The sequence below is a fragment of the Meles meles genome, chromosome 16 (assembly GCF_922984935.1).
Source record: "Meles meles chromosome 16, mMelMel3.1 paternal haplotype, whole genome shotgun sequence".
NCBI lineage: Eukaryota > Metazoa > Chordata > Mammalia > Carnivora > Mustelidae > Meles > Meles meles.
In genome coordinates, this window is record NC_060081.1 from 31,235,023 (window position 1) to 31,257,454 (window position 22,432).

At 41.4% G+C, this 22,432-nt stretch overlaps 1 protein-coding gene across 1 annotated transcript in view; it reads left to right on the forward strand.

Moving 5' to 3' along the window:
* The first annotated feature begins 4,185 nt into the window (after window positions 1-4,185).
* LOC123926569 overlaps window positions 4,186-22,432 on the forward strand; it is a 31,960-nt gene continuing 13,713 nt past the window's right edge. The window contains 7 exon segments of the mRNA XM_045980527.1: window positions 4,186-4,329; window positions 16,614-16,692; window positions 17,316-17,370; window positions 17,583-17,678; window positions 18,205-20,040; window positions 21,097-21,579; window positions 21,794-22,056. Coding sequence (XP_045836483.1) covers window positions 4,186-4,329; window positions 16,614-16,692; window positions 17,316-17,370; window positions 17,583-17,678; window positions 18,205-20,040; window positions 21,097-21,579; window positions 21,794-22,056 — 2,956 coding nt within the window.

Sequence of the window (22,432 nt, forward strand, 5' to 3'; positions counted from 1 at the left end):
AAGATTTGTATATTGTCAGGACAAACACAAATACACAGAAACACTGGTGGAAGGAAAAGATGGGGGAGTGGTTATAAAATCTCAGTGTGGGCGAGAAAGGTTATTTTGATTCTTCCTGGATGTATCTTGATGTCTTTGTTAAGGGACTCAACTTTCCTAAGTTAAAGGGGGATTAAAAATTGGTTTGCCTATAGGGATAGCATTGATTGGGGAAAGGGGATTGCCTTGAATTTTAACTCTATATGTATATTAGAAAATAAAAATTAAAAAAGAATAAACTAGACTAAACTCAATTAAAATTTTTAAAAAATTAAAAAAATAGAAAAGCAAAAGAAAAACACGGGTGTATGTATCAAAAAGTTCAGATTAGAAGGTTATTAAGGAATTTGATGTACTGGACAACTCACTCTGATGGTAAATAGGTTAAAAAATTATCTGTATGTATAAAAAATGAACCAGAATAGTGGTAAAGAGTTTAAAATAAAAGTTGTATTTATGAAGTAGTGGTGGTTGTTCTCTTCTTGTCGTCTTTTTTTTTTTTTTTCTTCCTTCCTGGTTGGTTTTCTGGGGGAGGGGCCTGCCACGTGTGTTTTCAGTCAATGATATTCCCTGAGTTAGGTCCTCCTGCCCCCCTCAAGGGGTGGGCTCTGAGGAAACCGTTTTTTTGGGGGGGGGTTCTTTTGTTCTCTGGAGGTTTTTATGTTTGTTCATCTGTTTTCTCTCACCTTGAGAGCTTTTGATGGTTTTTGGAGGTTTAGAGGAGAGCAGACTGCACCCCGACCTCCCTCTCAGAGAGAAGCCTCAGAATGCTCTGCAGAGCTGCTGGCAGAGTAGGTTCCAAGTGATGGTCCCTGGGGATGCAGGATCTCATCTTTGTACCCAAAACCATGGCAGCAGCATCTGTCTGGGCAGCTCCAGACCGCCAGAGAGGTTCCAAGCAGCGATCGCACACTGAGATTTTTCCCACTGGCCTGGGCTGGGAGTGCCTGGTTTTTCCTAGTCCGAGACCTCCAGGCTGGCGCCTGTGAGCACCTCTCCCAGGGGAGGGTGTGGGCGCTCGCCTCTCAGGCTCTGATCCCTTGGCGCGGGTCTAAGAGCGACAGGCTAATGCCTGCATGCACCTCTCTCAGGGAGGGTGTGGATTGTGGGCGTCTCAGGAACACCTTCTGGCGAGGCTCCCAGCCCCTCACAGGAGCTGGACCCCAGGCGTTCTGGGGCACAGTGGCGGCTCAGGCACGCTGGTGGCTCAGGGACCAAGACCTGGTTTCTCCGCCACACTCTCTCTGGCTCAGCACCAGGGGAGGCTGTCCTGGGTCCGGGGACTTAAGCCCCTGTCCCTAACCCCCCCGATTCCCATAGTTTTCCCCCGTGATCCTTTGCTCTTTGTTGAGGGCTTTCAACCAGACTCCAAGTTAATGCTGTTCCCCAGACACAGGGCACTCTCGTATTGGGGTATTACTTTCCAATCGGTCACTTCTGGTGGCTCCCTCCCCCTTTTGTTTATCTTCTGATATCAGTCCGACGTTTCCACTCTGCTTTACCTGCCCACTGGTGTCTTCTGCTCCTGTAGAGATCCAGACGTGTATAATTCTGATCTCAGGCTGATTTCATGGGTGATTGGAGTTCTTTGGTAGGTAATCAGCTCACTTTAGGGTCCAGGTTGAAATGGCGCCTCCTCCTACTTCCCCACCATCTTGACTCCACAAAGAATACATTTTTTAAAAAAGATTTTATTTATTTTTTTGACAGAGATCACAAGTAGGCAGAAAGGCAGAGAAAGAGGAAGGGCAGCAGGCTCCCCAGTGAGCAGGGAGCCCAATATGGGGCTCGATCACAGGACCCTGAGATCATGACCTGAGCTGGAGGCAGAGGCTTAACCCACTGAGCCATCCAGATACCCCCAAGGAATACATCTTTAAACACATATAGAAAAAAGTGGGGTGCCTGGGTGGCTCAGTTGCTTAAGCGTCTGCCTTGGCTCAGGTCACCATCCTGGGGTCCTGGGATTAAGCCCTGTGTCTGGCTCTCTGCTCAGTGGCAAGTCTGCTTCCCCCTCTCCCTTTGCTCCTCCCCCTCTCTCCTCTCTCCTCTCTCTCTCACTCTCTCTCAAATAAATAAATAAAATCCTTTTTAAAAAGTGTTTGTCAAATTGTACATACGTGTTCTAAGAACCAAAACTATACCTCCACCCCTAACCTTAGAACTCCAGGCTGGCATATGCTAGTAACCTGCCACGTGAGGTGTGCTCAGCCTATCAAGTATCATTCTTTATAATCTTTATAGTGACTGCAAAGTCTTTCATAATATGGACATATCATGTGTTATTTAACCACTTGCTTGATGATGGGCTGAGAATTTTACTTTGGCTGCCCCAGTGGATTGAAAATTCTGTAAGGTGACATACCATAATTGTGTTTTTCAAAAACAGTGCCTGCTATTCAATAGTTAGTTAATTGAATTGATCTTCCAAATTAACATTCCTACTGTAGGGGCTTGATTAGCCAGAGGAACTGTAAACCCCGGATATAGGGGCGGGCCAGGCCAGATAGCCATATCCAATTAGTGGGGTGTGCCTATATTAACTGTGGTGAGTTGAAATCTCATTGGCCACCTGTGTGTGGGCCGGGCTCAACCACCTCTATAAAGGTTAGTCTGTGAGGCTGGGTGGGGTAGGAGGAGTTCATATAGCCGTTGGAGAAGTAGGAGGAGTTAGAATGGCAGTTAGAATAGCAGTTAGAATAGCCGTTAGGGTAGCCTTTGGGAACCATTAGGGTAGTCATAGGAGTGATAGCGTCCAGGTCATCGGGAGCAGTGCTGCCCCAAGCCACGGCCCCGCCGCCAGTGGCCTCGCTGCCCCCAGCTGCAGCCCCATGGCGACCAGCCTCGCTGCCTCCAGCAGCTTCGCCGCCCCCAGCTGTGGCCCCGCTGCCAGCGGCCTTGCCGCTCCGAGCCACGACCAGGGCTGGAGTGGACTGGTCCAGAGCGGCCTTGCCAGAGCGGCGTCATTCCAGGGAGCGGCCTCGTCCAGAGCGGCCTCTTCATCGTCGGAAGAGGCATTGTCCGGTGTGTGGCCTCGTCCAGGGAGTGGGCCTTGTTGGAATGGCATCATGGGGAGCAGAGTCTGTGTCATCGGGGTTGTCGTCCTTGTCATCCTCGCCCAGAGCAGCAGTGGCAGCGGCGCCACCTCAAGCGGCACCGCCCCGTCGTCCACCGCCCAGAGTGGGTCTGTGGTATGGTGAGGGTGAGGCAGGGAGCCTCCAGGAGGGACCCCAGCGACTGGGAGGCGGTGGTCCCCAGCAAGACTCGGGCACCTACCGGTCAGTTTTGTTTCTAATGCAGTTTGGTTTCTAATGCAGGTTGGTTTCTAATGCAGGTTGGTTCCTGATGCATGACGTGAAATAAAACTTTGCTTGATTTTCGCTTTGTGTCAGTCTCGTTCCTTTGATCACGGACCCTAACACTATAAGAAAAAAAAATACTCTGGCCAGTTTTATTCATCTTTAGTATAGCATAAGTTGATTCTTTATAAAATTTGTTTACAGTGAATTAACCATAGAGAATCCAGTTAACTCTGGGTGTAATGACATAATAAATCTTCTAGAAAATGAGACTATGGATTTTGGAGTTGAGTGATCCTCTAAGATCATTTAATTTCCCCGAGTGACTTCTCTGTTTCAATGTTATAGCAACTAAGAAATGTGTCAAACTTTGGAATTAGGAAACCATATATAATCACATTTCCTGAGAGTATCTGTACTTAGGATAGCCTAGCTTTCCTAAATGTACTTGTCTCAGTATTCTAATTTGTGATTGGGAACTTATGACAGCATGCCTGGACCTCTAGGGAGTGACTGGTTCCAGAGAAGATGCTTGTAGGACAAGACAAGCCCTTTGGAGGGGCTGCTCCTTTGAAATCTTGCCTCCATACTCTCTATGCCAACTTGTCCAACCCAATCCGTGTAGGATGGTAAAGGAGGTCTTCCCGAGCGTTGGCTGCGAAGGCAGAGCCCATGGGCAGCCTCAGGAAGGGGCCTCTGATGGACACATCTCAGAGAAGAGACCCAAGCCGCTCGCACATTGGCTGGGCCCTGTCAGGTTTACCTTGCAATGACCATTGTGATGTCATATGGAGTCACAACCTTGAGGGGTAATATTATTTGGCTGAGAGGGGCATGAGGCTGAGAAATGGCACCGATATGGGGGCTGGCCATGCCGCCTCCATCATATGTCAGCCTTTTACTACTATTTGGTTTCCTCGTTTGGGGGCTTTGGCTGCTCTTCTCTGGGAGACAGAGCAGGGAGCAGGTGGCAGCCAAGAGAGCCTCAGAGGTATGTGATGCAACCTTCCCTGGAAATCCACCGCTCCCCGTCCCTGCCTCTGAAGCCTTGGAAAGTCCTACATCTTGGTCCAGGGGAGAAACTGGGTGGGGGAAGAGGGGAGTTGAGAGAGTGCCTATGGATGTCTTCCTATAAGTGTAAATCATGCTCAATCCTGTTCCTTTCAGTTTATTTCAACAAACCTTGAGCTCCTATTCTATATGGTGGCGTACTAGACATTGAGGAAAAATAAAACCCCAACCCCACCCTCTAGGAGCTCTAGGCAAACCTGGGGAGACAGATGGATATATACATAATGAAAGAGAAAATGATAAGGGTTAATAGAAGTATAAATACTGCTGAAGAGGTTGGAGGCAGTCTTTTGAAGCAGGGGGATCTATAAAATGCCTCTGGGGGACCTCAGGTTTGAACTGTGCTTCAGAAGAAGGGAAGGGCTTTGAAGATGGATAGGGTGGATGGAAGAAAGTAGGGAAGACTTTCCAGATGGAAGGAATGGATTGGGGAAAAGCAGGGGAAACTGAAGAGTGTTGGATATGTTTGAAGAGAGGACACCTATGTAGTTGGAATGTAGAAGTAAAGGGAGGTCACTGTGAGAAAAATCTGGAAAATTGACAGAGGTGACATTGTAGAGGGCTTTCCATGCCAGGCTGAAGAGTTCGTATATATACATATTCATTCTATATGCAATTGAAAGATGTCAAGGGGTGTCTGGGTGGCTCAGTTGGTCTGTGACTCTTGATTTAGGCTCAGGTCATGATCTCAGGATTGTGAGATCAAGCCCTGCATCATGCCTTGTGCTCAGCAGGGAGTCTGGCTCTCTCCCTTCCTCCTTTCTCCCTCCCCTCCCCCTGCTCCACGCCCTTTCTCTCTCTCAAATAAATAAGTAAATCTTTTTAAAAAATGTCAAAGGTCTTTTTTTTTTTAGATTTTATTTATTTATTTGACAGACAGAGATCACAAGCAGGCAAAGAGGCAGGCAGAGAGAGAGGGGGAAGGAGGTTCCCTGCTGAGCAGAGTCCGATGTGGGGCTCCACCCCAGGACCCTGGGATGATGACCTGAGCCGAAGGCAGGGACTTTAACCCACTGAGCCACCCAGGTGCCCCGTCACATTTTTTTTTAAGAAAGCACATTTTTATATTATTTATTGTTTTAAAATTTTAATTGCAGTATAGTTAACATACAGTGTTATATTAGTTTCAGGTGTACAATATAGTAATTCAACAATTCTACATCACTCAGTGCTTATCAAGATAAGTGTACTCTTAATCCCTTTCACCCATCCCCCGCCACCCACCTCTGGTAACCATGTTTGTTCTCTGTAGTTAAGAGTCTGTCTTTTGGTTTCTCTCTTTACTTTTCCTTTGTTCCTTTGTTTTGTTTCTTAAATTCCACATGTGAGTGAAATTACATGGAATTTGTCTTTCTCTGACTAGCTTATTTCACCTAGCATTATACTCTCTAGATCCACCCATGTTGTTGCAAATGACAATGTTTCATTCATTTTTGTGACAGAATAATATTCCATTGTGTGTGTGTATACATGTATATATGCATATGTATACATATACCACATATTCTTTATTTATTCATCTATCAATGGACACTTGGAGTACTTCCATAATTTGGCTATTGTAAATAATGGTACTCCAGGGAGAGCTGGGTGGCTTAGTTGGTTAAGTGTCTGCCTTTGGCTCAGGTTATGATTCCAGGGTCCTGGATCAAGCCCCATGTCAGGCTCCCTGTTCAGGGGGAGCCTGCTTTTCTCTCTCCCTCTGTACCTCCCCCTCACACATGCATGCTCTCTCTCTCAAATTAATAAATAAAATCTTTAAAAAAAATAATGCTGCTATATACATAGTGGTACATATATCCTTTTAAATTAGTGTTTTCAAAGTTTCTGGGTAAATACCCAATAATGCAATTACTGGGTAATATAATTCTATTTTAAAATTTTAAAAAGATTTTACTTATTTATTTTAGAGAGAGAGAGAGAACATGAGTGTGGGGGAGGGGCAGAAGGAGAGGGAGAGAATCTCAAGCAGACTCAGCTCTGAGTGTGGAGCCCAACGTGGGGTTTGATCTCATGACTCTGAGATCATGACCTGAGCTGAAATAAAGAGTTGGACACTTAGCTGACTGAGCCACAAAGGCAACTCTCTTCTGCCCATTTTTAACTGGGTTATTTGGTTGCGGGGGTGTTGAATTGTGTAATTTCTCTCTGTATTTTGGATACTAACCCTTTATCGGTTATGTCATTTGCAAATATCTTCTCCCATTCAGTAAGTTGTTGTTTAGTTTTGTTGATTGCTTCCTGTGCTGTGCAGAAGTTTTTTGTTTTGGTGTAGTCCTAATAGTTTATTTCTGCTTTTCTTTCCCTTGCCTCAGGAGACATATCTAGAAAAATGTTGCTGCGGCCAATGTCAGAGATCTTATGCCCTGTGCTCTCTTTCAGGAATTTTATGTTTTCATGTCTCACATACAGGTCCTTTACCCGTTTTGAGTTTATTTTTGTGTATGTTGTAAGAAAATGGTCCAATCTCATTCTTTGCATGTAGCTACTCAGTTTTCTCAACACCATTTGTTGAAGAGACTTTTTCCCATCACATATTCTTTCCTCCTTTGTCAAAGATTAATTGACCATATAATCATGGGTCTATTTCTGAACTTTCTATTCTGTTCCATTGATCTGTGTGTCTGTTTTTGTGCCAGTACCACACTATTTTGATCGTGATAGCTTTGTAGTAGTTCACCTTGAAATCTGGAATTGTGACACCTCCAGATGTGTTTGCCACCTCCCCCAAGATTGTTTTGGCAGTTTGGGATCTTTTGTGGTTCTGTACAAATTTTATGAATGTTCTAGTTCTGTGAAAAATGCTGATGATTTTTTTTAAAGGGATCACATTAAATCTGTAGATTGCTTTGGGTAGCATGGATATTTTAACAATATTTGTTGTTCCAAGCCAGGAGCATGGATTATCTTTCCACTTGTGCCATCTCCGGTTTTTTTCAATCAATCTTTTCTAGTTTTCTGAGTACAGGTCTTCTACCTCCTTGTTTACTTCTAAGTTAAGTTTATTTCTAGATCTTTTATTATTTTTGATGAAGTTGTAAATGGAATCGTTTTCTTGATTTCTCTTTCTATGGCTTCGTTATAAGTAAATAGAAATGCAATGAATTTCTATATATTGATTTTATATACCGTTACCTTACTGACCCAGGACCACACTTTGAAAGTGAAGGTTTAAAATATCTCCAGTAAGTGTCTGTGGCAGTTGTCTGGGTAGCTAAACCAGTTGGAGACTGTGAACGAGGTGTAGTGGGAAGGAGGGAAAGGGAATTAAAGCAGGATGGTAGGAGAGGCATGGATTCATTCCTCAAATGTTGACCAGCCACCACCACCACCCTGTACAAGGCACTCCTTTAGGCTCTATGGATACAGCGGTAAATGGAAGGGACAAAAATCTTTGCCCTCGGGGGGCTATTGTGACAAAAGTTTGGATGTGAAAAGTAAAGCAGAAAGAGAAGGGACTGAGTCTGGTATTTTCCCTGATCAGACCTCAAATACAAGAGTTAATTATAAATATTATCACTGTTTTCCTACAAGGACTATATTCATCTTTGTATTCCCTATGCCTAGGATCCTGCCTGGCATTTAGTAAGCGCTCCCTGGATGTTTGTGAAATGAATAAATGACTTTGGAATTTTAACCCTGGATGACTGACAAGACGATGGCATTTTGAACAACATAGGAAACATTAGACAGAAGTTGTGTGGTAGGAGGCTGAAAATTAACTATGACATTTGAAGTGCTTGTAAAATTTATGTGGAGATATTCACCTTGCTGCTCAAATTGTCTAGACCTGTGCTATCCAGTCTGGTATCCACTGGCCACGTGGGGCCATTCAAATTTAAATTACTCAAAATTACATAAAATTTAAAATTCAATTCCTTAATCGCATTGTGGACTTTTCAAGTATCACATGTGTCTAGAGGCGATCACGTTGGACAGAGCAGATCTTGGATAATTCCATCATCATAGAAAATTCTATTGGACAGCATTAGCTTATACTCTAGATCTTGGAGGTAGATCTAGTTATCAATATATTTGGCCACAAAGTTCCTTTCAATTATTTTTTTCTCAGAAACATCTCTCAAACACAGCAATCCCACTTGGGTATTACTGTCTTAACTAGGACTTCATTTATTTATGCTATGCTAGCTGGACTCCTACAAACTTTTTCAAGCCTAGAGCATAGAACGTAGCCCTGGCTTTATGGAAGAGAAACCACATACACAGAGCTTCCCATGGCTGACTGTATCACTCTGCCAAAATTGGCTGAAAAAACAAACAAAATCTCTCAGCATCCCACCACCTGCAGTGGCCTTTCCCAGCCTGTTTTTGACCCTCAAAACTTTCATTGTCAAAATTTGTCAACCCCTTGGGAATTTATACATCACTTTATCTCTTTTTCATAATACATGATAAGTGACATTAGGTATATAATCATTTAATTTTAAAGCAGCATGTTTTTTAAAGTTGCAAAGTTCATTTTAACATCTTGAAGAGGGAGAGAAAAGACAAATGCCCACTTTTCCCCATGTAACAGGTGAGGCATGAAAGTTAATGGACTTTAACAGGAGTGAATTGTTCCAGAACACTTAGGTATAAGAAAGGGCAAATAAAGTTCCTTGTCTACATCGGGTATAATCTGCTTTAAGCCTCCTATCACCTAGGTTGGCTAAAAAGCCCAGGGTCAGTTTTTCCTCCCCCAACGTTTGTATTGTATGGGAATTCTGGAGCTTTTGCAGTTTATCCCAAACGGCAGAAGATCAGGTACTTTTTTTAAAAACGAAGATTTTATTTTTATTTATTTAGAGAGAGTGTGTGCGCAAGCAGGGGGGAGGGGCAGTGATGGGGGGAGAGAGAGAGAAACCTCAAGTCGGTTTCCCACTGAGCATGGAGCCCAATGTGGGGCTTGATCAGGACATGAGCCCAAATCAAGAGACACTCAACCAACTGACCCACCCAGGTGCCCAGAGGGTTAGGTCCTCAAACCATGGGAGTAACTGTTGCTTTTCATCTTTGCCATCTGAAGGCAAAATCTGTGGCTCAGTTCCAGTGTGCCAAGCTTGGTCACAGAAACCTTTGTCAAGACTCCCAGTCTACTATCTCTGAGATCCTAGGACCAGGAGGACCTGAATCCCACCAGGCTCAGGGCCTCATTATTTCAGTGTAATTGCAGCTTCAGCATTGTCTCCATATCAGGAAGCCAGCTTCCTGTTCTTCTCAACCCTGGAAACACCAAATATTAAGCCTCCGGCACAATTCAGCTTAAAATACTCCACAGGTCTAGTCTTATATGAGGGGTGTCTTTAAGGTTCTTGGCAATTTTTTCAGCAGGAGAAACTTAACTCTTTGCCATGGATTAGGAAAACTAAGTCCTTAAGAACAAAGGCCTGGCTACCCTCTTTGGGGAGGGCAAACATTCGTTCCTTTCTCAGAAGGATGTATAGTGAAAATTCCTCAATGTCACCTTGCTACATAATTAATAAAATTTCCTAGTACATATATATGTAAAAAAAGGCTTTTTTGTCAAATACACTTTTCATTCAGGCATAATTATAAACAGCAAAATGCATAGATCTTAAGTGTACAGTTTGATGAGTTTTGATAAATTTATACACCTATTAACTAGCACCCCCAATCAAGCTTATAATACTGCCATAATCCTAGAGAGTTCCTTCATGGTCCTCGCCAGTCTGTTCTCCTCCCACCCAGAGGCAATCTCTATTGTGATGTCTAGAGTCATGGATTATTTTTGCCTCATTTGAACCTTATAAAAATAGGATTATACATCCATTGGGAGATGATTGGAAAAAGACGATGTGATATACATATACAATGGAATATTATTCGGTCATAAAAAAGATTGAAAACTTGCCATTTGCAACAGCACAGGTGGATCAGGAGAGTATAATGCTAAGCAAAATAAGCCAGTCAGAGAAAGACAAATTCCATATGATTTCACTCATATGCGCCATTTAAGAAACAAAACAAATGAACAAAAGAGAAAAATGAGAAAGACAAACCAAAATACGGACTCTTAGCTATAGAAAACAAACAGATGGTTACCAGCGGGAAGGTGGGTGGGAGGATGAATGAAATAGGTGAAGGAGATTAAGAGTATACTATCTTTATTCTTTTTAAGATTTTTTTTAAGTAATCCTTATACCCAACAGGGGGGGTCAAACCTACAATCCCAAGATCAAGAGTGGCACACTCTACCAACTGAGCCAGCCAGGCACCATAAGAGTATCTTGATGAGCTCCAAGTAGTATATAGAACTGTTGAGGCACTGTATTACATACCTGAAACTGAACATAACACTGTATGTTAACTATGCAGGAGTTAAAATTTAAAAAATAAAAAAAATAATTTCCTTCTTGCATATTGCATTTCAAAAAGTCAGTTATTTTTTATAGTTAAAATGTATATAAAGTGTCTATATAAAATGTAAGATAAAGTTTCAAGATGTTAATTGTAAATGATACATTGTTGATGTGGAACCCTATTTCCATTGGAAATATGCCTGGCCATGTGCTATGTATGTTTAATTTTAGTAGATGATAACAAACAGTTCTCTAAAGTAATTATACCAATTTATACTTCCATTAGTAGAGTATGAGAGTTCTAGTTTCTCCACATTCTTGTGAACACTTGACATTGACCATCTTTTTAATTTTAGCCACTCTAGGTAGTGTGTTTGGCATTGCGTTGTGGTTTATAATGTGCATTTCCATGTTTATTAATGATATTGAGAAACTTCTTATGTTAATTGGTCATTTGAAAATCCTCTTTTATGACCTTCCTGTTCAATTTTTTGGCCCATTTTTAACGGTTGGATTGCCAATCTTTTACTTACTAATTTGTAGGAACTCTTTACATATTATAGACATGAATTGTTTGTCAGATGTAGGTATTCAAAATCAATCTTCCCACTGTGGCTTATCTTTTCACTCACAGTGGTGTGCTAATGAACAGAAGTTCTTAATTTTAATGAAATCCAATGTATCAGTTTTTGCTTTTATGCTCAGGGTTTTTTTTGTCATGTCCAATGTAAGAAATTTTTGCCTGCCCCCAGGCTATGATAATAGTCTTCTATGTTTCTTCTAGAAGCCCCCCCCCACCTTTTTTTCATTTACATTAAGGCCTATGATCCATCTCAAATTACTTTTTTGTGTATGGTATAAGGTAGGGATCAAAGTTCTTTTTTCCTCCCATAGAATTATCCAATCCCTCCAGGAAGGCAGGGACTGGGTGAAATGAGAGAGTCATTCACCTTGGGCACAAAATTTAAGGGGCATCAAAAAGCCTAGTAAACAAGGTAATATTTAATACAATATTATTTAAAAATAAAAATTAATGTGGAAAATTTATGATGAACAAAATACCAAAATTTTAAATCTGACACTATACTTACATGACTACCTCACCATCACACTCTAAACTCCAGTCGTTTCTCCCAGCACCATTTACTGAAAAGACCATCACTTTTTCTCTTTCAATTGCATTGATGACCCTGTCATAAATCATATAAATGTACACATGTGTGGGTCAATTTCAGGGCTCTTTATTTTGTTACTTTGGTCTGTCTGTCCTTATACTTCACTGTCTTTATTAATAAGACTTTGTAGTAAGTCCTGAAGTTTGGTCGTGTCTTACAACTTTGATCTTCTTCAAAATTGTCTAGTTATTCTAGGTCATTGGCATTTCTTTCTTTTTTTTAAAGATTTATTTTATTTATTTTAGAGAGAGACCACGTGCCCATGTGTGAGCTGGGGGAGGGGCAGAGGGAGAGGGAGAGAGAGAATCTCAAGCGACTTCCTACTAAGTGCAATGCCCAATGCAGGATCACAACCCAAGCCAAAACCAAGAGTTGCACACTCAACTGACAGCCACCCAGGCATCCCAGGTCATTGGCATTTCTGTATTTTTTAATTATCCTGTTAATTGTCACACAAAAATATGCAGGATTTTTATGGGAATGAAACTGAATTTATAGGTCAGTTTAAGGATAATTAATGTAGTAAAAATAATGAGTGTTCTGATCTTTGAATGTGTTTGTCTTTCCATTTATTTAGGCCTTTTTAATTTCTTTTAATAATATTTAGCTTTCCATAAAGAGGGATTTCTGGAGCTATAGTAAATAATTTTTTTTGTCATTTTAAGGAAATTTTTAAACAAATCAAAAGCACATAGAAGTGCATAATAAGGGGCACCTGGGTGGCTCAGTGCGTTAAAGCCTCTGCCTTTGCTCAGGTCATGATCCAAGGGGGTCCTGGGATGGAGCAGAGCCCTGAGTTGGGCTCTCTGCTCAGCGGGGAGCCTTCTTCCCTTCCTCCCTCTCTGCCTACTTGTGATCTCTGTCTGTCAAATAAATAAATAAATAAATAAATCTTTTTTTAAAAAGTGCATAATGAATCTTCATGATTCCATAACCCAGCTTCAACTCTGCATTGTTCTGAAGCAAATGTCGGGTAACATAATTTCATTCATAATTAAATATGTGTGTCTAAAAGGTAAAGACTCTTTTAAGAGAAAATACTTAATCACAGTATCATTACTATGCCTAAAAATTTAACAATAATCTTTGAGTACCATCAAATATCCATCAGTATTCAAATACCAAATGTAGGGGTGGGAGGTTGGGGGAACAGGTGGTGGGTAATAGGGAGGGCACGTTTTGCATGGAGCACTGGGTGTTGTGCAAAAACAATGAATACTGTTACGCTGAAAAAATAAATAAATTAAAAAATAAAAAAATTATTAAAATTAAAATAAAAATATTTTATAAAGAGTAAAAAAAAAAAAAAACTACCAAAATAGGAAAATAAACACTGAATTTGGTTTGGGCAAATACCAAATGTATCATAAATGATATAAATTATTTTTTACAGTCTGCTTGACTCAAGATCTAAATAAGGTTCACATATTGAGATTGGTTGGTGTGTTTAATTTCCTTATAATTTGTAGATTCCCTACCTCCATATCTTTCTTTTATTCTTTCCATTTATATGTTAAAGAAATGGATCATTTGTCCTCTAGAGTTTTGCAGGCAAGATTCTACTGATTAAATACCCATGTTGTTATTTAATATGTTCCATTTTTCTTCTCTATTTCTTTAAATGGGAAAGTTGGGTCTAAGACTTATCAGAATTACTTCTTTGGAGGGAGGGGAGACAATTTCAAAGGTCATGATGATTATTAGGAGGGACACAATGTCTGGTATTTTATTTTATTTTTATTTTTTAAAAGATTTTATTTATTTATTTGGCAGACAGAGATCACAAGTAGGCAGAGAGGCAGACAGAGAGAGAGGGGCAAGCAGGCTCCCCACTGAGCAGAGAGCCTAATGTGGGGCTGGATCCCAGGACCATGGGATCATGACCTGAGCCAAAGGCAGAGGCTTTAACCCACTGAGCCACCCAGGTGCCCCAACGTCTGGTATTTTAAATGCCATTTTCTAGGGGCACCTGCCTGGCTCAGTCAGTAGAGCATGTGACTCTTGATCTTGGGATAGTAAGTTTGAGGCCCACACTGGGTGTAGAGATTATTTAAAAATAAAATCTTAAAAAAATGCCATTTTCGGAATTATATCAGTACTTCAAAATAGGGTGCCTGGGTGGCTCAATTGGTGAAGCAACTGCCTTTGGCTCAGGTCATGATCCTGGAGTTCTGGGATCAAGTCCTGCATCAGGCTCCCAGCTGCACAGGGAGTCTGCTTCTCCCTCTGATCTTCTCCACTCTCATGCTCTCTCTCATGGTCTCTATCTCAAATAAATATAAACAAATAAATAAAATAAATCTTTAAAGATTTATTTAATTTTTTTATTTTTTAGAATTTTTTTATTTATTTCTTATTTTTTATAAACATATAATGTATTTTTATCCCCAGGGGTACAGGTCTGTGAATCGCCAGGCTTACACACTTCACAGCACTCATCATAGCACATACCCTTCCCAATGTCCATAACCCCACTCCCCCTCTCCCAACCTCCCCTCCCCCCAGCAGCCCTCAGTTTGTTTTGTGAGATTAAGAGTCACTTATGGTCTGTTTCCTTCCCAATGCCATCTTGTTTCATTTACTCTTCTCCTATCCCCCTAACCCCCCATGTTGCATCTCCACTTCCTCATATCAGGGGATTTATCTAACATTTTTAAAATTTAAATTTCGTTTTAATTTTAATTTTAAATTTAAAAATAAAATCTATAAAGATTTTTTTTTATTCATTTATTTGACACACAGATCACAAGTAGGCAGAGAGGCAGGCAGAGGGAGAGAAAGAGGAGAAGCAGGCTCCCCACCGAGCAGAGAGCCTGATACCAGCCTCCATCCCAGGATCCTGAGATCATGACCTGAGCTGAAGGCAGAGGCCAGGGTTTCTATTTTCAATCAGTTTTTTAAAAATTAAATTAAATTATTTATATTTAAAAATATTTTATTTATTTATTTGACACGGAGAGAGATACAGCGAGAGAGGGAACACAAGCAGGGGGAGTGGGAGAGGGAGAAGCAGGCTTCCAGCTGAGCAGGGAGCCAGATGCAGGGCTTGATCCCAGGACTCTGGGAACATGATCTGAGCAGAAGGCAGACTCTTGACAACTGAACCACCTAGGTACCCCTAAGCATCCAAGACTTGATCTCAGCTTAGGTCTTGATATTGATCTTTATCTTGATCTTAGGGTCATGAGGTCAAGCTCTCCATTGGGCCCAGTATGGAACCAACCTAAAAAAAAAAAAACAACTGATTTTTGTGTGTTGATACTGCATTCTGTAACTTTGCTAAATTCATTTATTAGTTCTAATTGGGTTTTGTGTGTGTGTGTGTGTGTGTGTGTGTGTGTATGTGTGTGTATTATTTACGATCTTCTGTAAATAAGATTATGTCATCTATGAACAGAGATAGAGATTGTTTAACTTTTCCTTTCCAAAGGAAAAGATGGCTTTTATTTTTCTTACCTAATTGCTCTGGTCGGAGTTTCTAGCACAATGTTAAAGAAAAGTAGTGAAATTGAGCATCCTTGTCTGTTCACTACCTTAAAAGGAAAGCTCTCAGGCTTTCGCTATTGAGAATGATATTAGCTATGGGTTTTTCATTAATACCCCTTACTATATTGAGGAAATTCCCTTCTATCCCTAGTTTGTTGAGTGTCTTTATTTTTTTTTATTAAATCATGAATAGGTGTTGGATTTTGGCAATCCTTTTTCTCCACCAGTTGAGATAATTGTCCATCTTTTTTCCCCTTTGTGTTATTAATGTGGTGTATCACATTGATTTACTTTCTTATGTTGAACCACCATTCTTGGGAGAATTTTTGCTTTTAACCCTTTTATTCAACACTGTTTAGCTAAAACATTTGGCAATACTATGAATAATATTATGTAGACTCTTATAATACACTCTCTGAGACTGATGTCATGATTCAAAAGGGAGAAATAAAAATTGTTTTATTTGAAATGGTAACAAATGTAATTTCTGCCTTTAAAGTGACCTGGAACAAGCTTGCAAAAAACTTAGGAGATTACGTTACTGATTGGGAAATCCTGACCTAAAGGATCAAATAAAAATTCCATCATTTGGCAAAATCTGGCTTCCGCTTATATTTTCAGCTTTTGTCTTAGCCAATGTGCACCTGACACTCATGACTTTATAATCTTCTTGGTGATGGTGCTTTTGACTTGCCTGGCAGGCTCTTTTTTTCACCAAAAACTTTCTGTTGATTCTTCAGACTCCAGTACAAATGGCCACTTCTTGAGTAATTTTCCCCATCTTTCCCAGGCAGTTAATCACTGTCCTTTTATTCTGTAACACTTATATTTCTGTTATATATTTATTTATTAATATATCTATAAATTTTAATAAATTTAATATATTTATGTTTTGTTATCTATTTATTTATATACTATTTATGTGTTATATATTTGCCACACTGTATTATAATTTAGCTGTTTAGACATCTGTTTTGCCATTAATGTGAATTCCCAGAATACAGGGGTCATATTTATCTTTGTAGTCCTAGCACCCAACCTAATGCCTAGAACTTAGTAAGCACTCATTAAATGATCTATGAATACATGAATGGGGTGCCAGTTGTGCTGTGGTTATGGACACCAACTGTATCAATATTTGTGTCTGTGAGAGGAAATGTGCTCTTGATTCTCTAACCTAGAACATTTTCTGATTTTATTTTTTTCTCTTTGTGCCTCTCTAGACTTCAAAGCAGCGTAAATTGAAAAAGATCCAGAAACTCACAGGTCAGAAAGATCCTATCCTTTATTCTTCAGCTCAAGGCTAATGACAAATCAACTGTGGGTCTGCTTTAAAACTCCAGACTTTAATAACAGTTTGAGGGAGGGAATTTGAGACAGATTATGTAAACGAAAGAAATGTGCTTATTCTTTCTAGCATCTCCAAAGATGCTAGATTCTTTTTAGCAACTTCCAAAGAGATGTAAACAGATTGATAATTCTTCCTATGCTTCTTTTCCCCATGCTCTCTTTCCTAATTTTCCTTTCGTGTAGAACTCAAAGCATCAGGAAAGAAATTTGGTGAGATTAATGTTTGGTGCAGGAAGTTCCGATAACTTTTTCCCCTGTCATAGGCACTGGGTAGACTCTGTTGGGGGGAAAAACATGTGTTATGAACTTTGATTCCCCTACTCCAACTCCCTACTCGCATGACTGTTCCTGCGCTTTCCAACAGCTTAATCTACTACATGGTGAAGGCAGCAGAGTAGAGTTCAAAATATAAAAACTTGAGACTTGGGTTAAGTCTGAGCTCTACCACTAATTAACTTAATGATCCTAGGCATGATTTCACCTTTGTTGTCTTATCTGTAAAACACCGGGGTGGAACAAGGTAGAGGTGGTATCAACAATTAGGGTGCTAAAAGCTTCTTTACCTCTGTTCCCAGCTTCCCAGTGGGAAGAAAAACTTAGGATGAGCTGCTCGGAAGCTACTTGGACACAGTGAGTAGAGTTGACCTTCACTATCTATTCCTCCTCTCTTCAGCTTACTCTACTGATAAACTCTGTATGAGTTAGGAGAAAGGTACCTAGTACTGTTTTACTTCCCTCACAATGATAGCTGTTCCTTTTCTAAGTTAAGTCACTATTCTTATTGGTTTCCTTACTAGTACTTTAATATCACTTCAGTGACATTGACCTACTCTTGTGTCCAGCTTTTCAGGTCTCCCTATAGGATGGGCCCAGGAGTATGTACTCTGGTCCATGGACAGAAGTCTTCATCAGATCTTCCAACATCTGGAATGTGCAAGGTCAGGGAAGGTCATTTCTGGGGGGAGGTTGGGTGGTGGAAGTTTTTGTTTTTGTCTTAGGTAAACTCTACCCACAATGTGGGGGTTGAATTCTTGAGACCAAGAATTGCATGCTCTACCAGCTGAGCTAGCCAGGTGCCCCAAAGGTGGTAGAACTTTTAAGAGGGAGGGAGGAAGAGACCAAAGAAGGGAGGTAGTAGAGAGGGAAAGAGGGAGGGGAAAAGAGAGGGAAAAGAGAGATTGTTAGGTGGTGGCTTATTTACTTAGTTTTGGCAGTGGGGATAAATTCTGGGTCCAAAGGTTTTAGTCCATGGATCATTTCTGATTGGAATGGAGACCCATACCGTCCTCTCCTCCTGGTAGAGGAATTCTTCACACAAGTAATTGATATTGGGGAAAACAATCTCTTTTGTTGTTATTGTTCTCCCTCGGGCCAAAATATTTCACATTTGAAATAGCCGTTACCTTTCCCTTTTCCTACTTTTTCCAGCCTCAAAGCAAATGGAAACTTTTCTTTATTTCTTAGATCAAGTCTTAAGAAATTATGTTTGCCTGAATCACAGGATGTGATTTCTTCCTCCACCTCCTCTGTGCTTGTGGCTCAGAAGCCTGTTTTACCCTGTTGTGGCTGTAAGAAGGCAAAACATTCTACTAAGGACAGCAGCTCCTTTGGATCATTATGCAACAACTCCTGCCTGTCCCACCTTCCCGTCTTTTCTGAAGGAACAACCTGGCAACTCCGGAGCCATAGTTTACCTATTTTATCCAAAACCCAGTCTTCCATGTTCAGGAACAAAGGCACACCCCTGCCTCCTTTTCAGCTCTCAGAGTTTGGGAAATCAAAACTTTTACAGAATTTGGCAGCTCTTTCACCCTTAAGATCCCAAAACTCTTTTATCAACTCTATGTTTGAATCCCCAGATCTCCGCCAACAAGAAAAAACAAAGAATGGGGGAGAGAGCAAGAGTCATTTGACATTGGATCATGGGCCAGATTTTATTTTCACCAAGGCAAGACCACGATTCTCGGGGTGGGCTCCAATCCGGCTTTCTCCTTTAGCTAGGTGGGAGTTAGAGGGACATATGGCTTGGAAGGTTTATACTTTGAGGGAACAAGCAGTGCCTCTGCCTGTGAGGGAATCATGGGGAATGCTGAATTATTTAATTGAGGCACAAGGAGGAGTTCCTGAACCAGAGAAACCTCAAATCCAGGTATCTGTGCCCATTCATCAAAGCACTGAACAAAGTCTCTACAATAAATTCCCAAACTGTCCATCATTTCAGCTCCATGTGAATATTGGAGTGGAATCTGGATTAAATAGAACAGAAACAAAAATTTCACAGTCACTTATCCCAGGTAAGCAGTCACAACTTGGGGATGGCCCCCAAATCCTTACATCCAGGCCCTTAGTTACATCATTGGGCACTCCACTTCCCAAAAATTTAGGAGCTGACATAATTCCAGAGAAAACCACTGGACTGCAGAAGGAGCCAAAACATGTCCTAGAACTTAATATAGAACAGAGGGTCATAGGTCGTCTGGAAAAAAGGATTCAGCAGCATAAGTCTCACATGACTAATGTGGAATTGACCCCAAGTCTACCATGTCAAGTTACAGATAGTATAAAGGTAACTCCTTTAGCTTTACTTCAAGTCATGGATTCGATGGGGATGATCCCAGAATCACATTCAGAAGTGATAGAATCTGTAGGTTTGTTCCCACAGCCACCAGCCAAAGTTGGGAAACCAATGGAAACCACAAAAAAAGTGAGTGTAAGCACTAAACCATCATATCAAGTCACTGAACCAGTGGAGGTAACACCAAGTGCTCAGCATCGAGTTATGGAATCAAAGATGACCTCCAGACCAGTGAATCAAGTCACAGATAATGTGACGGTAACTCCTGCAGCATTGCTTCAAGTCACAGATTCTATGGGGATGATTAATGAATCACATCCACATATCATAAAACCAGTGGGAAAAACCCCAAGAACACCATCCCAAGCCATGAAATCAGGGGAAATAGCCACATCATTGGACCATAAAGTTATACCATCAGGAAAGATGCATCCAAAGGCAAAATATACAGTTGTGGAAACTGTGGAAATGACTTTTGGGCCACATCCTAAAGTTACTGAATCAGTGAATATAACCTTAAATCCAGAAAGTCAAATCACAGGACCATTGAAGATTCCTCCAGGGCCAATATGTCAAAATACAAGATCACTGGAAATGATCTCCAGTCCATCGCATCAAGTTACTGATTACACGAAAGTTACTCCAGTGGCACAATTACAAGCTATGGATTTCATGGGAATAATTCCACCAGCACCGCCACATGTTATAGAATCTGGAGATTCACAGTCTGAAATTGCAACTTTGGCCCCAGGAGCAACTCAACCAGTCGGTTTGACATCTTCTAGCTGTCCTCCTACTATTGGTCCACCTGGAGTTGTAGGATCTGTGGGTTTACCTCCAAAGCCACCACTTAAAATCACAGAATCAGTAGGGATGATTCCAATGCCATCACATCAATCCATACACTCTTTAAAGGTAACCCCAGCAGCACTGGGGTCACCCATGGGAATGATCATAACACCACAATCACAAGTTGTAGAAACTCAGGATTTGACCTCAAGGCCAGTATCTCAAGTCAGGAAACCTCTGGAGTTGACTCCTGGGTCACGGATTCAAGTGCAAGACTCTGTGGAGATGACTCCACAACCATATGTTCAAGGCACAAAAACTACAGCATTAACCCCAGGGCTACCTCATCAGGTCATGGAATCTCCACGTTTGACCCCAAGGCATCAAATCTTAGAATCTTCAGAGATGTGTCCAAGGCAAAGCCATCAAATTATGGAAACTATGGGGTTGGCTTCTGACCCCATAATCAGAAATCTGGCTGAGCCAAAACAGTCACATCATCAAATAATGGAACATTTAGGGACAGTCCCAAGATCACTGGGTCAAAGAGCACCATCTAAGGAAATGAGCCAAGAGCCACTGCATCAAGTCACAGAATCTGCAGTAATGACCACTACATCTCTACTTCCAGGTGCAGAATATCTGGGGGTGAAGCCAATGCCACAAGTTAAGACTGTGGATTCTATGAAGTTATCCCCAGGATTGCAGAATGTAAAATCTATAGACGTAACTCCAGGTTCGGTCCCACAGATGGTAAAATATGGACAGCCGATCCCAACTGTGAGCCCTATAGAACTGGCCCCAGAACTTCAACTGCAGACTGTAAAATCTAATGAGTTGGCACCTATTTCACAGCTGGAAAGTGGGAATTCTGTGCAGTTAGCCCCAGGGTCTCAGCTTCAAGGTGTGAAATCTATTCATTTGAACCTAGGAACACAACAACAAAGTGGAAAATCTGCTGAGTTAGCCCAGGCACCACACTTGCAAAATAGGAAATCGCTAGATTTGACCCACAATTCACAGTTGCAAGGTCTGGAATATGTTCATTTGGCCCTCCCACCGAAGTTTTCAGATACAAAAGCTGTGGAGTTGATCCTAAGACCACCACAGGAAGATAAGAAATCTATGGAGTTTGCCTCAAAGCCATGGTTACCAGATGAAAGATCTAAGGAGACAGCCCCAGTACTATTGCTTAAAGATGTGAAATTTCCTCAAATGGCAGAATGTAGAAATGTGATTCCTGAAACACAGGTGGAAAGTATGAAATATGAGGAGCCAAGCTCAGGGGCACACATTCAAGCAGTAAACTCTGTAGAGCTGAACCTCAAGCCAAATCATCAAGCCACAGAACCTGAAGGATTAACCCCATGGCACCAAGCTTTGGAATCTTCAGGAATGATCACAGAGCCAGGATATCAAGGAGCAGAAGTAGAGTTGACTTCCAACCCTTGTCACCACAGGAAAGAATCTATGGAGTTGACACAACCATCTTTTTTTTTTTTTTTTTTTTTTTTTTTTAATTTTTTATTTATTTACTTGACAGAGAGAAATCACAAGAGAGGCAGGCAGAGAGAGAGGAAGGGAAGCAGGCTCCCCGCTGAGCAGAGAGCCCGATGCGGGACTCGATCCCAGGCCCCTGAGATCATGACCTGAGCTGAAGGCAGCGGCTTAACCCACTGAGCCACCCAGGCGCCCGACACAACCATCTTTAAGAAGTACTCCAGGGCCATTGAACCAGACTTCAGAATGTATGCAGGCAAACTCAGTGCCGTTCCAAGATGCTCTTGAGACAATGCTCCAAGGCGTAAAAGCCCTGGAGACTCGAATGCCTCAACACATAATACAAGAATCTCCAGCGTTAGTACCAGGATCAGAGATGCAAGGAATAAATCCAGAAGTGTTGAACCCAGAGTCCCAAAGTATGACGTTTGTTCACCTGAATCTAGGACCATATTCAGAATTTAGGAACTATAAGAAGTTGACCTCAGAACCTGAATTTCAAGGTATGAAATCTGTGCCACTGACCCCAGAACCACAGCCCCAAAGTACAAAACCTGACGGGTTAGCTCTAGGTCCATTAATGCATGGCAATACAGCTGTGGATTTAACTGTACCACTGGAAGTATCTAAGAGGTTGATTCCTGAAACACGCTTACATGTTGAATCGAGGAAACTAAGCGTGGAACCACATTTACTAGCAAAGACATCTTTGGGTCCAACTTCTAGACCAAGGCATCAAGACACAGCCTCTGTAAAGTTAGCTTCTGAGACCCGGCCACAAGAGGAGGAATCTGTGAAGTTAATCCCACAGCAAGTCACAGGAACTCC